At 36.4% G+C, this 16,945-nt stretch overlaps 1 protein-coding gene across 4 annotated transcripts in view; it reads right to left on the bottom strand.

Annotated features, from left to right (window-relative positions):
* Window positions 1-16,945, bottom strand: part of DOCK4 (dedicator of cytokinesis 4) — a 244,634-nt gene that overhangs the window by 11,617 nt on the left and 216,072 nt on the right. For all 4 annotated transcript variants that reach the window (XM_040062079.2, XM_040062081.2, XM_040062080.2 and 1 more), the window contains 13 exons: window positions 14,401-14,549; window positions 13,308-13,394; window positions 11,529-11,633; window positions 9,612-9,753; window positions 8,833-8,999; window positions 7,467-7,553; window positions 5,693-5,869; window positions 4,052-4,135; window positions 2,011-2,130; window positions 1,509-1,630; window positions 1,130-1,250; window positions 528-609; window positions 196-305 (listed from right to left, as the gene is read on the bottom strand). In XM_040062079.2, coding sequence (XP_039918013.1) covers window positions 196-305; window positions 528-609; window positions 1,130-1,250; window positions 1,509-1,630; window positions 2,011-2,130; window positions 4,052-4,135; window positions 5,693-5,869; window positions 7,467-7,553; window positions 8,833-8,999; window positions 9,612-9,753; window positions 11,529-11,633; window positions 13,308-13,394; window positions 14,401-14,549 — 1,553 coding nt within the window. The remainder of the gene's footprint in view (window positions 1-195; window positions 306-527; window positions 610-1,129; window positions 1,251-1,508; window positions 1,631-2,010; window positions 2,131-4,051; window positions 4,136-5,692; window positions 5,870-7,466; window positions 7,554-8,832; window positions 9,000-9,611; window positions 9,754-11,528; window positions 11,634-13,307; window positions 13,395-14,400; window positions 14,550-16,945) is intronic.

The following is a 16,945-nucleotide window of genomic DNA, read 5'->3' as shown; positions in this document are numbered from 1 at the left end:
AGTGTGATCAAGCACTATGTATTCTATTCACATCTCTTACATCTAAAATATTATAGAGTATTTGCTTATAAAAACATAAAAAACCCTTGAAAATTTACAACAGTGAACAGACACTGAATCTGCTCAAAGTTCAACATGTGCCTTTATTGTCTTCTTAGTTATTTGTGCTCCGAGGATTCCCAACAAACTTCTTACCTGAGAAGTTTCCAAAGGAGTAGGGTAGATGGCACTGCAGGGCCTCTCTCTGGGAGACAGGCAAGAGTTTTCTCGGGAATGCTTATGTTTGTCAGACAACAGAGGAGAAGCTAGAATATAAATGTGTATAGTGATTAAATTCATGCAGTGAAACTCAGACATTTCAATTCTATGCTTATGACAAAAAAAAAATCCTCTGTCTCTAATAATTGAGATTCCTCAAGTAATTGGCTAAATATGATGCCTTGACCAGCAACACCATGCAGAAAGTCAGCTGTATAATGTATCAAAGAGTCATTTAATATGGTTTGTCACAGCAGATGAGCACTGACCTCTGGCACTGGATGGAGCAGAACTGGTCACGTTAGGTGAAGCAGAATGAGTGGAACTCAGGCTTGAGGTAGATGGACTAGGCTGTGTATAGAAGAGACGTTGTTACCACATCACATTTACTGGTTTGGAAAACAAAAAATTATAGCACACTTTTCACTAAAACAAAGAACTTTTAACTTCTTAAAAGTAGGTTATCCGTAATTCAAAATAGCAAATCAGTATAAAGCGCATTAATCTAACTACATAAAGATGTATCAAAAAACAAAATAAATAGAAATGTAAATAATACAGTAAAATAATTACATCACAATGTGACAACAGCACAGAAAAGTCTATGCAAGGTCAAATGACTTTGCATCATAGTCCATTGCTACTTATTACATTCGTAAAAAATTAATGCTCTGATATAAACAAGGGAAAAGTTACATTAAGAAGTTATTTCTAAATGAATGAGTTTAACATCTCATTTAAAGATTTGGTTTTTAAAAGAAATATCAGCACTAGTTATGAGATTTCTGAATGAAATAATAGAAGCATTTTTTTAGCAAATAGCCTTGTAAGAAATATTCTGTACAGTTTGAAGCATGACAGTAGATTATACCTGCATGTTAAAAACTTCATCTGAGCTTTCTGATTGCCCAGTGATGTTGCTGACTTCAGCAGAAGCTTGGGATGACAGTGATGAGGATGAATACCGATTGACAGCTGGGTAACTCAAGGGGCTGTTGTAAGAATAATGAAATATAAAATGGTTAACTCTAATTGTCAGTTATAATTTCTCATGTGAGAACAGCACATGTTTATTAATCTTTAATTGGGGGAGGGAAGGGGGGAGAGAGAGAAAGAAGGAGAGAGAATACATATACCAGCTACTCAGAGCTGAACACAGCCAGACCACACAAGAAAGCATGCACATAATAGTACTCGTGAGTCATCTTGCATGGGTAACAAAAATGTGTCATTACTAGTATTTAACTTGCCTGCGTCGTGGTATTACCCTGGCAGCATCAGGGCTCATAGAAACAGGTATGGAATTCCGGCATACACGAGGACTTCCATTCGGGAAATGAACAGGGCTCGCTTGTACGCAGGCAGGAAATTCCTGGCAAGTAATTAAGAGAAGATTAATTAAAATTAACATAATATCATTAAGCATTTTGTAAGATACAGGTATGTAGACAATTACATATAAATCTAGTTAGATGACATTTTAGATCAGCTTCATCATTAATAAGAAAAATATTTTAACTTTTCACTAATGATAGTAAAATGTCACTATTAGTAAAACATGACTACTTTCCTCCTGCATGGTATGGGAAGTTTGTATTTTCTCTTTGATCTGTGGTACTACAAAAAGCCTACAAGCTGTAATGGGGACAAACAACCAAGAGATGTCACTGTTTGTTGCTTGGGAAAATAAACCAACCCTTAATGCAGTTGAACAGTCTTCTGGTCTATCCATACACCTGCTCACGTGAGTACCTGTATTCCCAAGCTTGACTTCATCACAAAGAACTGATCCACCAGCTTTTTGTGCAGTGGCCTCATGTCCTGTGGCACCACCTTCTCGTGCACTGCCAAGCCAAATTCTAGAATCTGGGCCTGCAGAAAGGGAAAAAATATTTTTGATCCATTTTCTTTAAGCTCTCATCATCAATTAGGATACTGATTAAAAAAAAAAAAATTCCAACAAAATACAAGTTGCCTTAAAAACACCTATCTAAATCTCTGAAAGATCTGTAACCAGAAAGGCCTGAAGGACCAAAAGCACACAAGAGGAATTACCATCTCTTCCCATTCAACTTTCATGAAGATTTCACCTACGCAAACTCAACTGTAATACTAAAAACGACTATGGATAACATAGTGAAAAATCTGACTAAATTTTACAAAGGCAACACTGTTGAAGTGGTGTTAGAACAAAAGGAGAAAGGACAAGGAACAGTTTGAGCAGCTAAATTTAAATGAGAGTTGCAGGTATCTTTGAGATATCTCTTTACAATTGTCCTGAGGAATACTTTTCCCCTTTTTTATCAGAAGGCAGAGTTCTAAACCCTATATAAAAGCCATTTTCTACAAGAACAGTTGTAAAAAGCATGAGACAAGAGCAATGGTCAAATCCACCAGAGACTCTGTAATATATTTGCAATGAAGTCCATGGCCCCTCTATTTTAACTCCCCAGGGACCTCCATAAGTGGTGGCCTGATATATATCCTTGACACAAGGCACGCCAGGCTTCAGAATTACAGTGCTAAAACTTTAATCTTGATCCAATTTGGTCACACGCATTCTAAATATTGAATTGGTTACATGAGGAATCAGATAAACTTAGATTTAAAAACAAAATAGCTACAGTGTGCTGTAATATCTTTGGATGAGAACTCCTGGCTGATGTTTTCAGGCAGCCTGCAAGCGGGCACGCAGCTGTACAGCATCCCTGTCCTCGGATCAGGACTGCAGCATATCCATCCACACACACAGCCATCCCGGCCCTTCAGAATGCTCCATGTTAAATCAGCGGTGGGTGCCAGAGGGGGTTGAACTGCTATTGTTGGAACTCTCGTTTTTGCTACAGTAAGTTATTAACTTATTTGACATTGTAAAGATTAGTGAAATTAACTATAGCTTGAAAAAGTAATATTATAATGTCAATTACTATACACTGGCTCAGTGAAATTCAAATGAGCTCATTGCATCTATTCTGATATATACTGTCTGAGGACCTGTCACTTGGCTGATCTGACCAAAAATGGAATTTTTGTCTTGCCAAATTCCAATGCTGCGACCCTTTTTATTCCAAGTTGGCAATAAAATTTGAAACTTCAACATGCTGTATAGAACAAAAAAAGATAAATACCAGTTTAAAAAGCTGAAATATTAGTAAGATCTTTGATTAAGAAAATATTCAGCATTTCCAAATGGAAACACTTCATATTTGAGGCTAGCAGGTCATTGGCTTATAAATGAATGGAGTAATAACGCAAAAAACATATAATGCATGGAATATTCATATGCCTAATTTGATCACTTTGTATTTATTTTACTGCCTACCTACTCTGCCAATTACCACTAGATATCGTTCATTGCAATAAGATTTTGAATGCTTTTTTTGCTCTTATGGCAAAACTTGTAGTGAAATTACTTTTCTGTAATATTGGTAAAATACAAATAATATACCAAAGCCATCAAATGTTTCAATGAAATAATGCTTATTCTGTAGTAGTGATAAAATATTTTGTGCAAATATTTGTGTATGAGAATGACAAGACAGGCCTCTCACTCAACCTTTATTTTACACAAAACAGTTTGAAGTGATTAAGGGGATTATGGAAAGGACTAGGGAAAAAAATATTAAGATGGCTCAGAAACCTACCTGCTTGTCTAGAAAGTTACTCTCTACTTGGAAACTAACTCAGAAAACACTGAAGACCATAGGGCAATTATTAACCTCCAATATTTTTTATTTTATTTTTAGCTAGACCAGCTGAGAAGGCCATCTTGTCAGTCTTTTCCCCACTTTACCTGCTCAAGCATAAGTTCTCTTAAACGTGTGATCTTCTCTCCATCTTCTGGATGGTTCAAGATATATTCTTTGACAAAGAATGCCTAAACAGAATAAAATTACAAAGTAAAACAAAGTGAGTAAAACCACAAGATTTTGTTTCTCTTTCTTTAAAAAACAAGTTTCTAGGTAATATTTTAAAATGTTTTTTTAAGTTCCTTTGAACTGTAATAATTGATAATACATGTTAAACAAGTAATTAATCATACAGTCACTGGAGACCATAGGCAAAAAAATGTACCCACTAGTGAATGGATAGCTTTAACATTTGAAATATGAAGGTGCTGAATAATTAGAGAGAGGTTTTTCCCCATCAGAAGAAGAAAAAAAAAATTAAAGGGGAAAAAGAGGGAAGAAGGAAGACAGACTCAAGAAGGCAGCAGACGGTCAAAGGACACTTCTTAAAACTTGGAAGTTGCCTGAAGGGAAGGAAGATATTATAAAGACATAGTCACTCTTACCTCAATACCAAACAATCCAAGACTGACTGAAATTTGAGCTTTGTACAGGGCAGAAGGGAAAAGCAAGTGAAACAGGAAAAAACATTTACAGAGAACAGGATAGCAAGAAAGGCAGAAGAGCTGGAAAAACAACAGGTAGACATATAAAGACTGAAAAATGGACATGCAACGAGAAGAATTAGAGAGAAATGGAAGAAAAATAGCCCTCACAATTATTGCTAACAGTTTTGATATTTACAAAACAAATTGCTGAAAGGTCCTAATTTATTATTGTGAGAGGCAGAGGGCAGAAGGGAATCAAAACAAGAACACTGTCTAAGAGATCAAGAATTACGGATAAGGACAACAATAAGGAGCAAGATAGAACCCTTGATATGCTTGTGAAGAATGGAAGCTGTGCAGAGACCCTGAGCTAGCTCTGACGCTGCTAATTCAAAACAGACATAGTTCTGACATGACTGTATTTCTCCAGGGACTCCCTTCATGGTGCTTCACTATGCTAAACAGTTTTGTTGTTGTTTAAAGGCAGTTAAGGAAACATAAAAAGTGTTACTGCTTTGCTTCAGTCTCACAATTTTCATAACACTGCAGTTTTGATGACAGATTCTCATGCTATACCGGACTCAATTTTTTGTAGTTTAATTAAGATGCAGTTTTACCAAATTTAACACTGTTGAGTGAGCACTGAATCTCTCAGGCTTTGAGACAAGTGGACAGGATGTTATTCAACTTGACATTGTTAAAGGAAAAAGCAACAGACAAGTATTTCATAAGACTACTAGGAGAAGGAGAAAAATCAAGTTGGGCTGTAAGAAGTCCCCAGCTCTTTCTTTTTACTGAAGTTTCAAAATTCCACAGATTTTTCAATTTACACCAAAAAAAATTTCCAAAAAAATCACTGAAGAATTCAGGGTAATTGTGAATTGAGTCATCACTGGAGTAAGTTTACAGTACTATCGGCAGAAAAATGGTTTCTTCAATAAACCACATCATTAACATTACCTAACCCAAAACTGCAATATACGTATAATTATAACTATTATTCATATTGTACTTTCAGTCCTTAATTCATACAGAAGAAGCTGCATCTGTACAGGGAAAGAAATTGGATATTTAATAAATAGAAAGTAAATTGCTTACCTCTTGGTATCTAGCAACTCCACCATTAACTGCTGCATCAATGACCCCATTTAGACACATTGTAAGAGGGTTAATGTTCTGCATCTGTCGAGTTTGACACTGACTAATCAGTGTTCTTAACTGCTGGTTCTTATTCTCTAAGACTTCAATTGCATTTTCAAGGGGACTCATTTCCACCTGAAACATTGAGTGAGAAACATTGCAAACAACTTAATCTTCAGCTGAAAGATGAAATATTTTGCAGGTAATTTTTGATTTCTTAATATAAAACAATATTATTCTACATCCTCGAGTAGCTTAACAGGGAAAGTACTTCTCAGCTAGGGGAGATATTTGACTTTATCATGTAATCAATGATCAAAATAAACAACTGTCACTCTTTCATAGATTCATTATCTGACCTTGAGAGATGACCCAGCCCTCGCTGCAACACACTCACATACTTTCAGCCAGTGGTAGAATGCTTAGAATTAGGATTAAACTGTCCTTGGTAACTACCTAAAATGGACTTAGGGTCAGGGAGCTTCACCAGTTTAAGGGTACAGAACTGAGCTGAAGTACTGGTGAGTTAGTTTCCCCATCCAAAGTGAAGTAAACAATGAGATTTCATGGATCAGAAATTTGAGTGCAAGCTTTGAACTAAAACGATGATCAAGTTATAGTCAAAGGCAGCCTTTAGCAGGATGTGCCTCTCATCTCTCAAGAAGGGGAAGTTCTTTCACAGGTATTGTTGAACTGCCAGAAAAACCAGAAGCCGGGTGATGCGAAGAGTATAGGCTTGCAGCTGCTATAATTTACCAAAACACACAAGCACAAATCCGAGTCATGACCTTATACATGCCCCAGAAAAATTATTACAGTTTGCTTTTGGAAATGGTGACTATAATGGCAAAATTATAGTAAACTGAAGGTCTTCATATTAGTGGTCATATTAACCTAGTAAGGACTCAGCAGGAGTCAACTAACAAAACTTCTTATGTGACACAGTATTTTGATTTTACTAAACTCCACCTTTGGTTTTCTACAAGAGAATATCAAGATGGTGAACAAATTACATTTTCCTGCTATTATAAAAGTAAAGCACAACAGAGAAGATTTAGATTTTAGAGAAGATCAACTGTACTATGGTATCTCTATATCTAATGAGATTATTCTAAGACTGGCTTTGAGAAGAGGGATAATAATTCGAGATGCTATACTCCAGGGCTCAGCAACTGACCAATTATTTAGAGAACCTTATAGGAAAAGCACTCCTCCAAATATATCTCAAATCTACTTAAGGATTTTTTAAGTAATAGAACAAGCAAGGAGAGGAAATTCCAGTGTGTCAATAACATTGGATGCTATTCCTACAGGTTCTGTTCAGTAGCTCGTGGCATTTATTATAGTACAGGAACATGGAGAATGTTTACTTTTCAAGGACACTGAAGGATACATTAAGCTATAGATATTATATCTAAGTATTAAATGTTACATGGTGCTGAGTTTTAAGAAAGTAATTTACTGACATTAAATGTTGCCTTTGGGTGCCCATTATTGTTTTTCCTCACCCGTTTAAATGAATCCTAAGGGTGGTTCTTACTAATAATACTTTCAAGACAAGAGAAATCAGACAATTTGATATACTCTGTAAATAATTTTGTTGTAGCCACCTTGAGACCTTGGTCAAAGAAATTACATATGTGTAATAAATCTTCAAGTAGTTCATCAAATATCATATGATTGAGGAAGTAAACCAGTATACAATATGCATTGACACGAGTCTCATACTCACCACTTCACGTTTTTCTACTTCAAACCAACGAGATATTCCAGGTAAACTCTGCACCAAGATCAGTGTGGTTCTCTCTACCCATAGACTCTAAAATACATAAAGCCAATTTATTTCCCTATTCAACTCCATATTTTCCTTAATTATTACCAGTTTCCTTTATGAACACCTTCACTAAAGTAACAGTATACATTAAAATAAATACTAACTAATACTAAATAAATTCCTACCGGAATGTCTATCCCATAAGTCAGTGACATTCACTTTTCTCCTTACTTTCTACGCCCTACTACTAAAGCAGTAATTTCTGCTGATTTTTCAGTCTTTATTATATGTTGTCCCCAAATCTCCAAAAGTGACTCACAACAGAATTAGTATTTTAGTATTTCTTTTCTGATCTAACATCTGAGAAGAACAAGAGTTCCAAAGCAGAACAACTTACAGATCAGAGAGCACGATCAGGTCTCCTTTGAGAAGCCCTATTTGAGATTCCAGAGTGCACAGCTGATGGAATACTCAAATACACGACTGGTAAGCACTTTGTGCAAGAGGTTTGTAAGATGGCAAATCAACACATAGGATAGTGCTTACACAAAATATATTTATAAGCTGTACAGCTAAAACAAAGCCCAAATGTACATTAGAAGACAACAGTGACTCAATTTATCTAATTTATTGCCCGTACAGTTCTTTCTTCTAAATCTATAACAAAAGTATTATGGGATAACTCTTTTTGTCTGTCTGAATGCCAGAATATTTTCTGCATCAGGATGTGCTGCTATTGGGTCAGAATTAAAATTACACCAAAACATGAATTTTCACCGTGACATTTTTATCAGGAGGAACAGAAGGTATTTACCTATAAGGGAAGGAACTATTGCTTTTTCCTGAGACAATCTCCAAGTTCAGAGGTAGTTTTTAGTCTTGGTAACACAGGAACAGGTCATTATGCTGCAGTTCAGTCAAAACTGTCCCTCCCTTGGTCTAGAGAGAGATAACTTTTGGCAGTCCTATCCATACCCCAGACTACCTCCTTAACAATGTTTTCCTATCTGCCAAAAAAACCTTTCTGAGACTACTCTCTCCAGTTCTGACTTGTATATATCACAGATGCAAAACAACAAATTAAATTTTTCACTCCTAGTCACATATTCAGCAAAATGTCTGCATCTCCCATATAGTTTTGATAAAATTTTATTCAAAATATATTCAAACCTGAGATACCAACTCCTCTAGAGAATTTGTTGTGCCATACTCAGCTGAATAATGCAAATTCAGATGATGTTTCAATAAGGCAGCTTTTGTTGGTGTTACAAATAAATCCATACGTTGGTCCAGCAAAGGATCAGCAAAGGGCATGATACTTTACCTTGAATTCATTTTCCTTGTCCTTGGTCCCTTTGTGAAATGGTCTGTCATACCGGAATCGCCAGATGTGATTTACTTTGTAAAAGCTCTTGATATTATCAGGAATGCCATCTCTCTGCAAGACTTCCTGGTTTTCTGGAATTGGTGTCACTGCATAAATCTGCAAATCTATATGTGAACAGTTAAGGCTATCCCACTTTATTCAAATTAGCAAAGCATATTGACTCCTGAAGCATTATAGAAGAAAAATTCTTTAAAAAACGTGCATCATGAAATGCTTTTATACTATTAATGGTTTGGGAAAGGAACCAGAGAGATTTTTTGATTGTTTGAGATTCCTTTGTACTGTTTTGTTGCAAATTTCATCTTTATTTTTGAAATAGAGCTACTTACATGGAATAGTACATAAAAAGGATTTACTTAAATATATTCTTACACAATATGTCATGCCATGCTAACATAATGTTGTATTGTAAGAAGTTGAATTACTGTACCTTGAACTGCTACACCATTATCACAGTAGTGATAGTTCTATAGGTATTTTTAGCTAAAGAAATAATGTCAGTAACATGTCAAGGAATTTTTAAATAGAACCAAAATTACACAAAGAACTTCCAAACATAATAGGGTGAACTGGGACAAAATGCAGGGAAATTCTCACCTACCATTTACTTCAGTGGAAGCACCATGTGATTGAAATTGGCTGTAGGAGTACCTATGTTTTTTTTAAAAGCACACAAAGTGTAAATGCAGAGTATGGCCTTGTGATTATGTGGATACACTGTGCTTCTGCCTGAAAGATGGTCTCATCTGGCTGATTAGCATGTTGCATAGCAATGGCATGTGGGAACTCATTCAACATTCGCTGCTGGAAGGCCTCCAGCCTTTCATAGTCATGTCCTCGGCAAACAAATTCCTTATTCTGAGTGGAATAAGAAAACAAAAAGCAAGAGCAAGTTGCGTGAACATAATTGGGATCCAAACACATGGTCCTAAATATAGATTTTCCAGGCAACTTTTGCATCATTTAAAGAAGGGAAAAAATAAGAAACAAAAGGCAAGAATAAAAATAAGGAATATAGAAAGAACAGGTTACTTAGAAGAAGGAAATTTGATCATATAAGTTATGTTTTATTCAAAAGTCTTCAAAGTTTAATAAAAATCTGAAGGGAGAAATTTTTCTTAGTGGATCAAAGTATGCAATAAACATGATATATCAGACTGTATAAAATATGTAACAGAAATACAACCCAACAAACAGTTAAAACAATGAAATGGGTTCAAAGTCGATTCCTTGAAGAATTAAGAAACTTTGTTCTGATGTTACACAATTCTGAAGAAAAACATATCATAAGAAAATTATAAAGGCATTCAATTTGCCTCACCCTGTAAATGTTGATCAATTATCAGCCTGGAAAATTAAAATGATCCAGTTTTGACAACACAAAGTAAAAGAATGCTCCTAGCGTTGAAGTCTGAGAGTCGAGACTTTCACAGGAATTACTACCAAAAAACCCCCTTGTAACAGTATTATTGTTCAACTACAAATTAAAATGTGAAAGCTTTATTAGTAAATTTAGCTTTATTCCTTCTACAGCAAACACAGCCAGATTTACTAATTGCTTTGCCATAAAAAAATTGAATCAAATGTATTAAGCCTGTCCTTGTTAGTGCTGCAAGCATAAATCTGTGCTGTGTATGTTTAACTTGAAAAATTCATAAGATGCATAGGCACTGAAAGACCTAAGGTTTGAAAGTACTGCACTGTTGTGCAACTCCTTCCACTACTTTTACTCCATCAGCTAAATTCTTTCTGATTAATATTTTCAAACTGGTTTATACAGAAGTTATATTTAGTGATGAATATTAGGTAATATCAAGAACTATCTTCCCCATAAGACTCTTTTTGAGCATTGCTTTTAATGGGGAGAGTTTCATGCTATATTTACCGCTTAGAAATTGTCATTTTCCCTACCACTAAGGCAAAGACAGATCAGCTTTTTAGGCTTCCACCACAGAGAGGAGGTTCCTTCAACACTTATTTTAATTACCACAGGAAGAGGAGCTTGGATTATGATTACAGCTGCTCCATGAATAAGATGGATTCTGTCCTCTTCCCCAGGTTAGAGTCAATGCAGCTAAACTACTGCAGACTGTGGTACAGGAGTACAGTGTAAACACCACCAACATTTTCAAGGGCATTTCAGTAACTTCAGAATTCCAGATTAACAATCAAGAGTAATAAGTTTGTTATTTGTCAGTTTTAGTACATTAATAATCAATGAAATTCAGCATGTGGAATTTCTAAGTCATTAAGGAAAAAAAAAAATAAAGGAACTTGGGAATGTAATTGCTTAGATGCTAAATTGCTGATTATCTCACCACCAATGGCTACTACTTCTGACAGCCTTTCTCTTACCCACCAGCAGAAAGAGAACAGGATAAAAGGACTAAACTACCATGAACCATTGCTATGTGGAACACTGTAGGTGCATGGTTTCCTACATGAATATATGTTTCTGTGGGACTCTAGAAACCTAGTCTTTGTCTTTCCATTAGTCAGGACCCTTTCTTAACCATAAAGATAAAGAATTTCTCAGGATAAGAATTTGTATGTGGTATGAACAAATTTTAACACAGCGAAACCCATTATGAATGGCAGTATTACTCCATTCTGTTTATTTTCATTTCACTTACCCTCAAGAAGAATGGAAACTTTTTCCCATAGAAACCAACTCTGAAAAATTCTGGCTCCAAACGCTGTTGATCCATAATTTTATCATACAGAGATGCTTCCATCATCTGGGTAAGATTGAGAAGAAATGCAATTAGTCTTTTTTGAAAGTGTATTTTTACCATAAGCAATCACAAAAGGGAGTGTCTTTCACCTCTGGGTACTGGAATTGCAATATATATCTGAGCAACAACTAGGACATCCAGAAGTTTCTGAATGCATCAGATTAAGTAATTATACCTCTTAGGAATCTCAAAGTTTCCAAGAATTTTTTAAAAATCCTTTAAAATATGAAGTCCCTATATCAAAGGGGCAAAATAGAAAGACAGTTTGAAACATATGACCGAGTAATCCTAATCACCCAAACACATGGCAGTAATGCGGTCAGTTAAATCAGCTAAGTCTAATTTCCATGTTCAAGACAGTTGTGTCCAAATCATACCAGATTCCAACGATTTAAGCATCAAATACGAGTTCCTTTAAAATGTCCCAATAGCAATTAGCATAATTTTTGATCTTTACATCTGGCTTTTATTTCACTTATAACATAACACTGACATAAAGGGATCTTAATGACAAAGTCCCCTTATTCTGATGATATTTTCAGCAAAGTTTTTAATACTGCGGAAAAAGCCAAACGCAGTCTTAGCCCTATTTTAGACAGCTATTTAGTATGCATATGAAATCAATAGCTGCCTAATTATACTGCTATGAGAATCCCCACACCTCCATTTTTGGATTAACATCAGTGGCACTGGTATAGTAAAATACCTCAAACACAAAACACAATCCGTACAATTAATTAAACATGCATATAAAGTCCTAATTTTATTCAGATTATGATAGCCAGTTTGCTTTTGCTTATAGAGTTCTGCCATTGACATATCAAAAAATATATGGAATAAGCAGATAACAGAGTCCTGCCACACAGCTCTGTGTTGAGAATTTTGCATAATGTTGTTAAGCAGCTCTGGATTAAAGGGACTTCTCTGTCCTAGCAGCAAGCATCCTACATGTAAAAGAAATTTAAAAGGGAAGCTGTAATACAAAATTGAATCCATCAGAAGCAGGTAAGAAAAGAAGACTCAATCTTTAAAATACACTATCTGAAAGAATGAAAAAACAATGCTTAGAGTCCTAAAATGAAAGAACCAACAAGACAACTGTACCAAGGAAGAATCATTTTTACTATGTAATATTCAACAGACCATATATTTAAGCAGTAAATTTAAAAAAAAGTAAAGGTGTGGATTGCTTGTGGCTTTGCTTGCAATTACAACTGCAAAGACATGCTGCTGCTCCTAGTGAAGGACTGCACAGAGCACATTCCCTGGGTAAACTGTAGGAAACTAATGAAAGTGAATTTGTATTATTATTTTTCTGCATAAACATGTACAAAAAGGATGCTGTACAGGTACAAATATTGGAAGAACATTAATTTTATAATAAAATAAAGCAACCTGGTCTACTGGAAAGTGTCTAGCAGCAGGGCTGGAACTAGATCATCTTTAAGGCTTCCAACCTAAACCATTCTACACAGATAAGATTTTCTCAGTTTTCTTCAAAAATCTCACACTCCTTTTCTATAATCCTTATTGTAGGAAAAAACCCTCAGAGTAAAAAATAAGATTTGTGAACTAAAGACCATTCTACAGTAAATTTAATTTTCTAAGTAATATTTCATAACCTAAATTAAAAAGCTTTTGGATTCCTAATTGATGAAAAGTATTCAAGTACATTACCCTCATCTTGCTGAGGTTTCTGTAGTCATAGTAGCTCTCATACTGTTCTGCAATTTTCCTGCATAAGATAATGCCATTTTCCCAACACTGCAAGCAAATAAAAGGTGTTCAGTAATTCAAAGCAACTGTTTGAAAATTGTGATTTACTAGTGGTCTGTTCTATCTATACTAAGTTTTATTACTGAAAATATTTGAACAAACTGTCCACTAAACATGCTGATAGCTTCTGAGTAATACCGATGAATTCCTTGAAAAATGAAAAATATATTTAGAGATCCATTTAATTAATTATTCTTTTTGCACAATGCACAAAATGTAAGTCATTGCAAGAGTGATGGACGCCTCTTTTGACACTACATGAGATGGATTCAACACTATGATTTTTACATTTTAAAATTGTACTTTTAATACGTCTTCCTTAATTTTTTACGTTGTACAGCACATCATTGCACCATGTAAGTTCAGCTATATAATATAATTACAGAATTGTTTGAAAAACAAGATGATCATCCTTTTGATTACATTTATTAGGCTTACATGGATTTTGCACTATCTACACAAAATTGTAATGCGTTGCTTGTTTGTCAGTAAGATGAATCAGAGCACTATATGTATATAAAATTTTAGACTACAGGATAATTACACTTGCTTCATTCAGAATAGGCAGTTGCAGTAATGACAATGAACTGTCATTACTGAACACCAAACAAATTTTTTCTTCGTTTTTAAGAGATACTACATGGTATTGTAAGGTGTAAACACAGCTCTAACAATGCTCAGTTGGTCACTAAGTGAATTTCATTAGCTTTATAAGGCTCATTTTCACCACCTTTAATTTGGGGAGAAATTATACCAATTTTTTATAAAGTGCTTTGACAGTTACAAAGCCAACTGCAATGCAAGTGAAAATTATTCTTATATATAAGTGGGGGATTTCTAGGATACAACCACAGTACCGCATTGCTACGTAACTGCCTAATCAAGCAAGGACAAACACTTCCCTCCACACAAGAAAAGAGTGCAACCCTGGAGCTAATATCCTAAAAGGAATAAACTACCCTTCTCAGATCCACTCAAAGTAGGACTATTTTACCTTTCCCCTGTCAAAGTTTTGAATGATGGTCAGATGGAGACACTCCTTACGCTGCCACTCTGTTTGCATGGGGTAGTTGAGAAATTCCCTGAGCGGCCGATCAGACCACTCCAGCAGCTCATCGTACAGCAGGAGAGTGTAGGCAGCCTCTGCAAGACAAGTTACAGCATGGCACTTACCAACACCAAACAAAACAGACAAACAGTCTAGAGATGTGAATGCTTTTCTCGAGAGGCACCTTTTTAATGGGTAATTGATTTATTTTGAGTATTAGGCAGATGGTAGTGGTTGTTTTGGACAGATTTACCATCTAAAGCTGTAACAAAAACAGCTTAAAATTTTCACACACAGTTTAAAGTGGACTCACAGGGACACTTCTTCTGGAGTCTGAAAATACGAAGGAGACAGAAATTAAGTAACCATTTCCTACTTAGCCCCAGTCTTCCCTACTGCTAAGGAGATACTCTCAATGACTGTCTGAACAAAGGACTGGAGGATGAGGAACATCCATAGTGAAAGAGGAAAGAAGACAAGACTGTGGACACAGTCCAAAAGAGATCAGGGCTGGGAAGTGTAGGGGTTTTAGTATTAATTTTCTTTTTGTGGGAGAGAGAGATTAGGAGAAAAAAAACAAAGCAGGCTTAAGCTTAAAAATGAACAAAAATAGTTTTATTAACATACACTAAAAGAATGAAAGAAAATAAAGTTGAGAAAAAAGGAAAACGTAAACAGAATGACACTTTAAAACACACTTCTCTCCTCTTGCAAATTATTAACTTTCTTATTGAACAACATAGAAAGACACAACTTGGGATTTTCAGTCAGTTTCATTATTTAGACATAATCACTCATTAATTTAGGAGAAGAGTCTTTCTAAGATCTTTTCATGAAGACATTTGCCACAAGACAAAATAGTCCAGTGCTCCCAATGTCACACATCTGCTGCCACCCGGAGTTTTCGCAGACTGTGATGTTCTATCAGCAAAGCTTCTTAGTGTATCTGGGGTATTATTTACGAATGCTTCTTCTGATCTAAAATCATCTTTGTCTCAAAGGTTGAGACCTCCCTTTAACCCAGGAGTGGGGGTTTCAAAGTTCCCAAATAAATCTCAATTACATCAGTCCTTAATTTTTATTAGAATAGCATTCTACCCAAATAATACTAAGATGTTGCAAAGAACAGTCCATTTCTCCATAATTCACCTTAGAAAAGTCCAGTTAAAAATGTCCGCGTCTTCAATCCTATTCCAATATTATTAGTTCTTTCACTTCTAATCTAACTGACTTCATGTAGTGTCTATTTCTATGTACTTTCTAGTTTTCTTTCTTTTTTCTCTCAAGGAAGAATTGTGCTTTAAAAGTTCTATGTTGCTAGAAAAGGGTTAAATCTGTTCAGGCTTGCAAAAACCACGCAAGGCTTCAGGAGGTGAAGAAAATACAAAGCTGTGCTGATGGAGGAAGCTGGTAGATGTCCTTTTTTCCACCCTTCGGTCTCATCCAGGGCGGCTCAGCTCGGAGTTGTTACGGAGCTCCAGGCTTTCTTTCCTTGCTGCTAGCGGCGATTAAGCTGGGCCATGTTTTGGCCCCTTCTGCCGTGGTCTGAGCACATGGCCCTGCACTGCCAAGCCGCAGCTGCCCCTCTCCCCTGCCCACCAGCAAGGGAAAGGGGCTCAGCCGGCCCAGGCCCTCCCTGTGTGGACAGCAGCCCTCAGAGACCCGGCCAGGCCACCCAAAAGGGCAGCAGGGCCCGACCCCAGGCCCGGCCCAGCCACGATGTCACCTCATGGCTGATTTCCAAAGCGAGAGTGTGACTGATCTCCTGTTTCTGTCCCATCTGGGGGACGGCAGTTGTTTCTGCCCATCCCAGGGACGGCAGTTGTTGGGGGCTCCTTTTTAGGAGCTTAAATTCCCCGGCATTCAGGTGGTTTTAGAGTTCTGGCCCTCTGCAAAGCTCTGTGCCAAACGCAGGAAAAGACGGAGTCTTCAAGGTTACATGCTTCGTTTATTAGTTCTTATCTTACAATTTTCTCAGTGTCCAAAAGATGTTTGCCGTGGCTCGGACATCTGGTGACTCCCCCAGTCCCAGGGTTGTCCTTATCTTTTATACTAATTGCTACGTATTCTTTATTTACTATTTATTACCAATGTCTATCACTATTACTAGAAAGGTCATCTTTACTCTGACCCAATCCTCACTAACTACTTTGTGCCAACGTCACTGCAGAAATGGAGTGCGGGAACAAGAAGGAAGAAGAAAGGGACAACGCCCTAAATTCTCCATTTTGCCCCATTCACTTCAATGCCAAGAATCCCAAACTCACTGTTTTTTCACCCTGTGATATACTAAACTACTATTTTTACACTCCTGTGGCCTGCAACGCTTCCTACAGTGCAAGAAGCCTCTCCCATGGACTGAAATCAAATCCAGTGTCTCTCTGAGCTCTGGGCTCTGGGCTGGTGTCCCAGACCCCCCTGTCCAGGTCCCTGACCCTCCAGGGCAACCAAAGGAATGCCCTGGACTCCAACAATCTCCAGTAGTTAGTTT

This window comes from Hirundo rustica, chromosome 4 (assembly GCF_015227805.2).
Source record: "Hirundo rustica isolate bHirRus1 chromosome 4, bHirRus1.pri.v3, whole genome shotgun sequence".
Taxonomy (NCBI): Eukaryota; Metazoa; Chordata; class Aves; order Passeriformes; family Hirundinidae; genus Hirundo; species Hirundo rustica.
The sequence above is the reverse complement of the archived record's forward strand: the minus strand, read 5'-3'. Positions and strand labels throughout refer to the sequence as shown.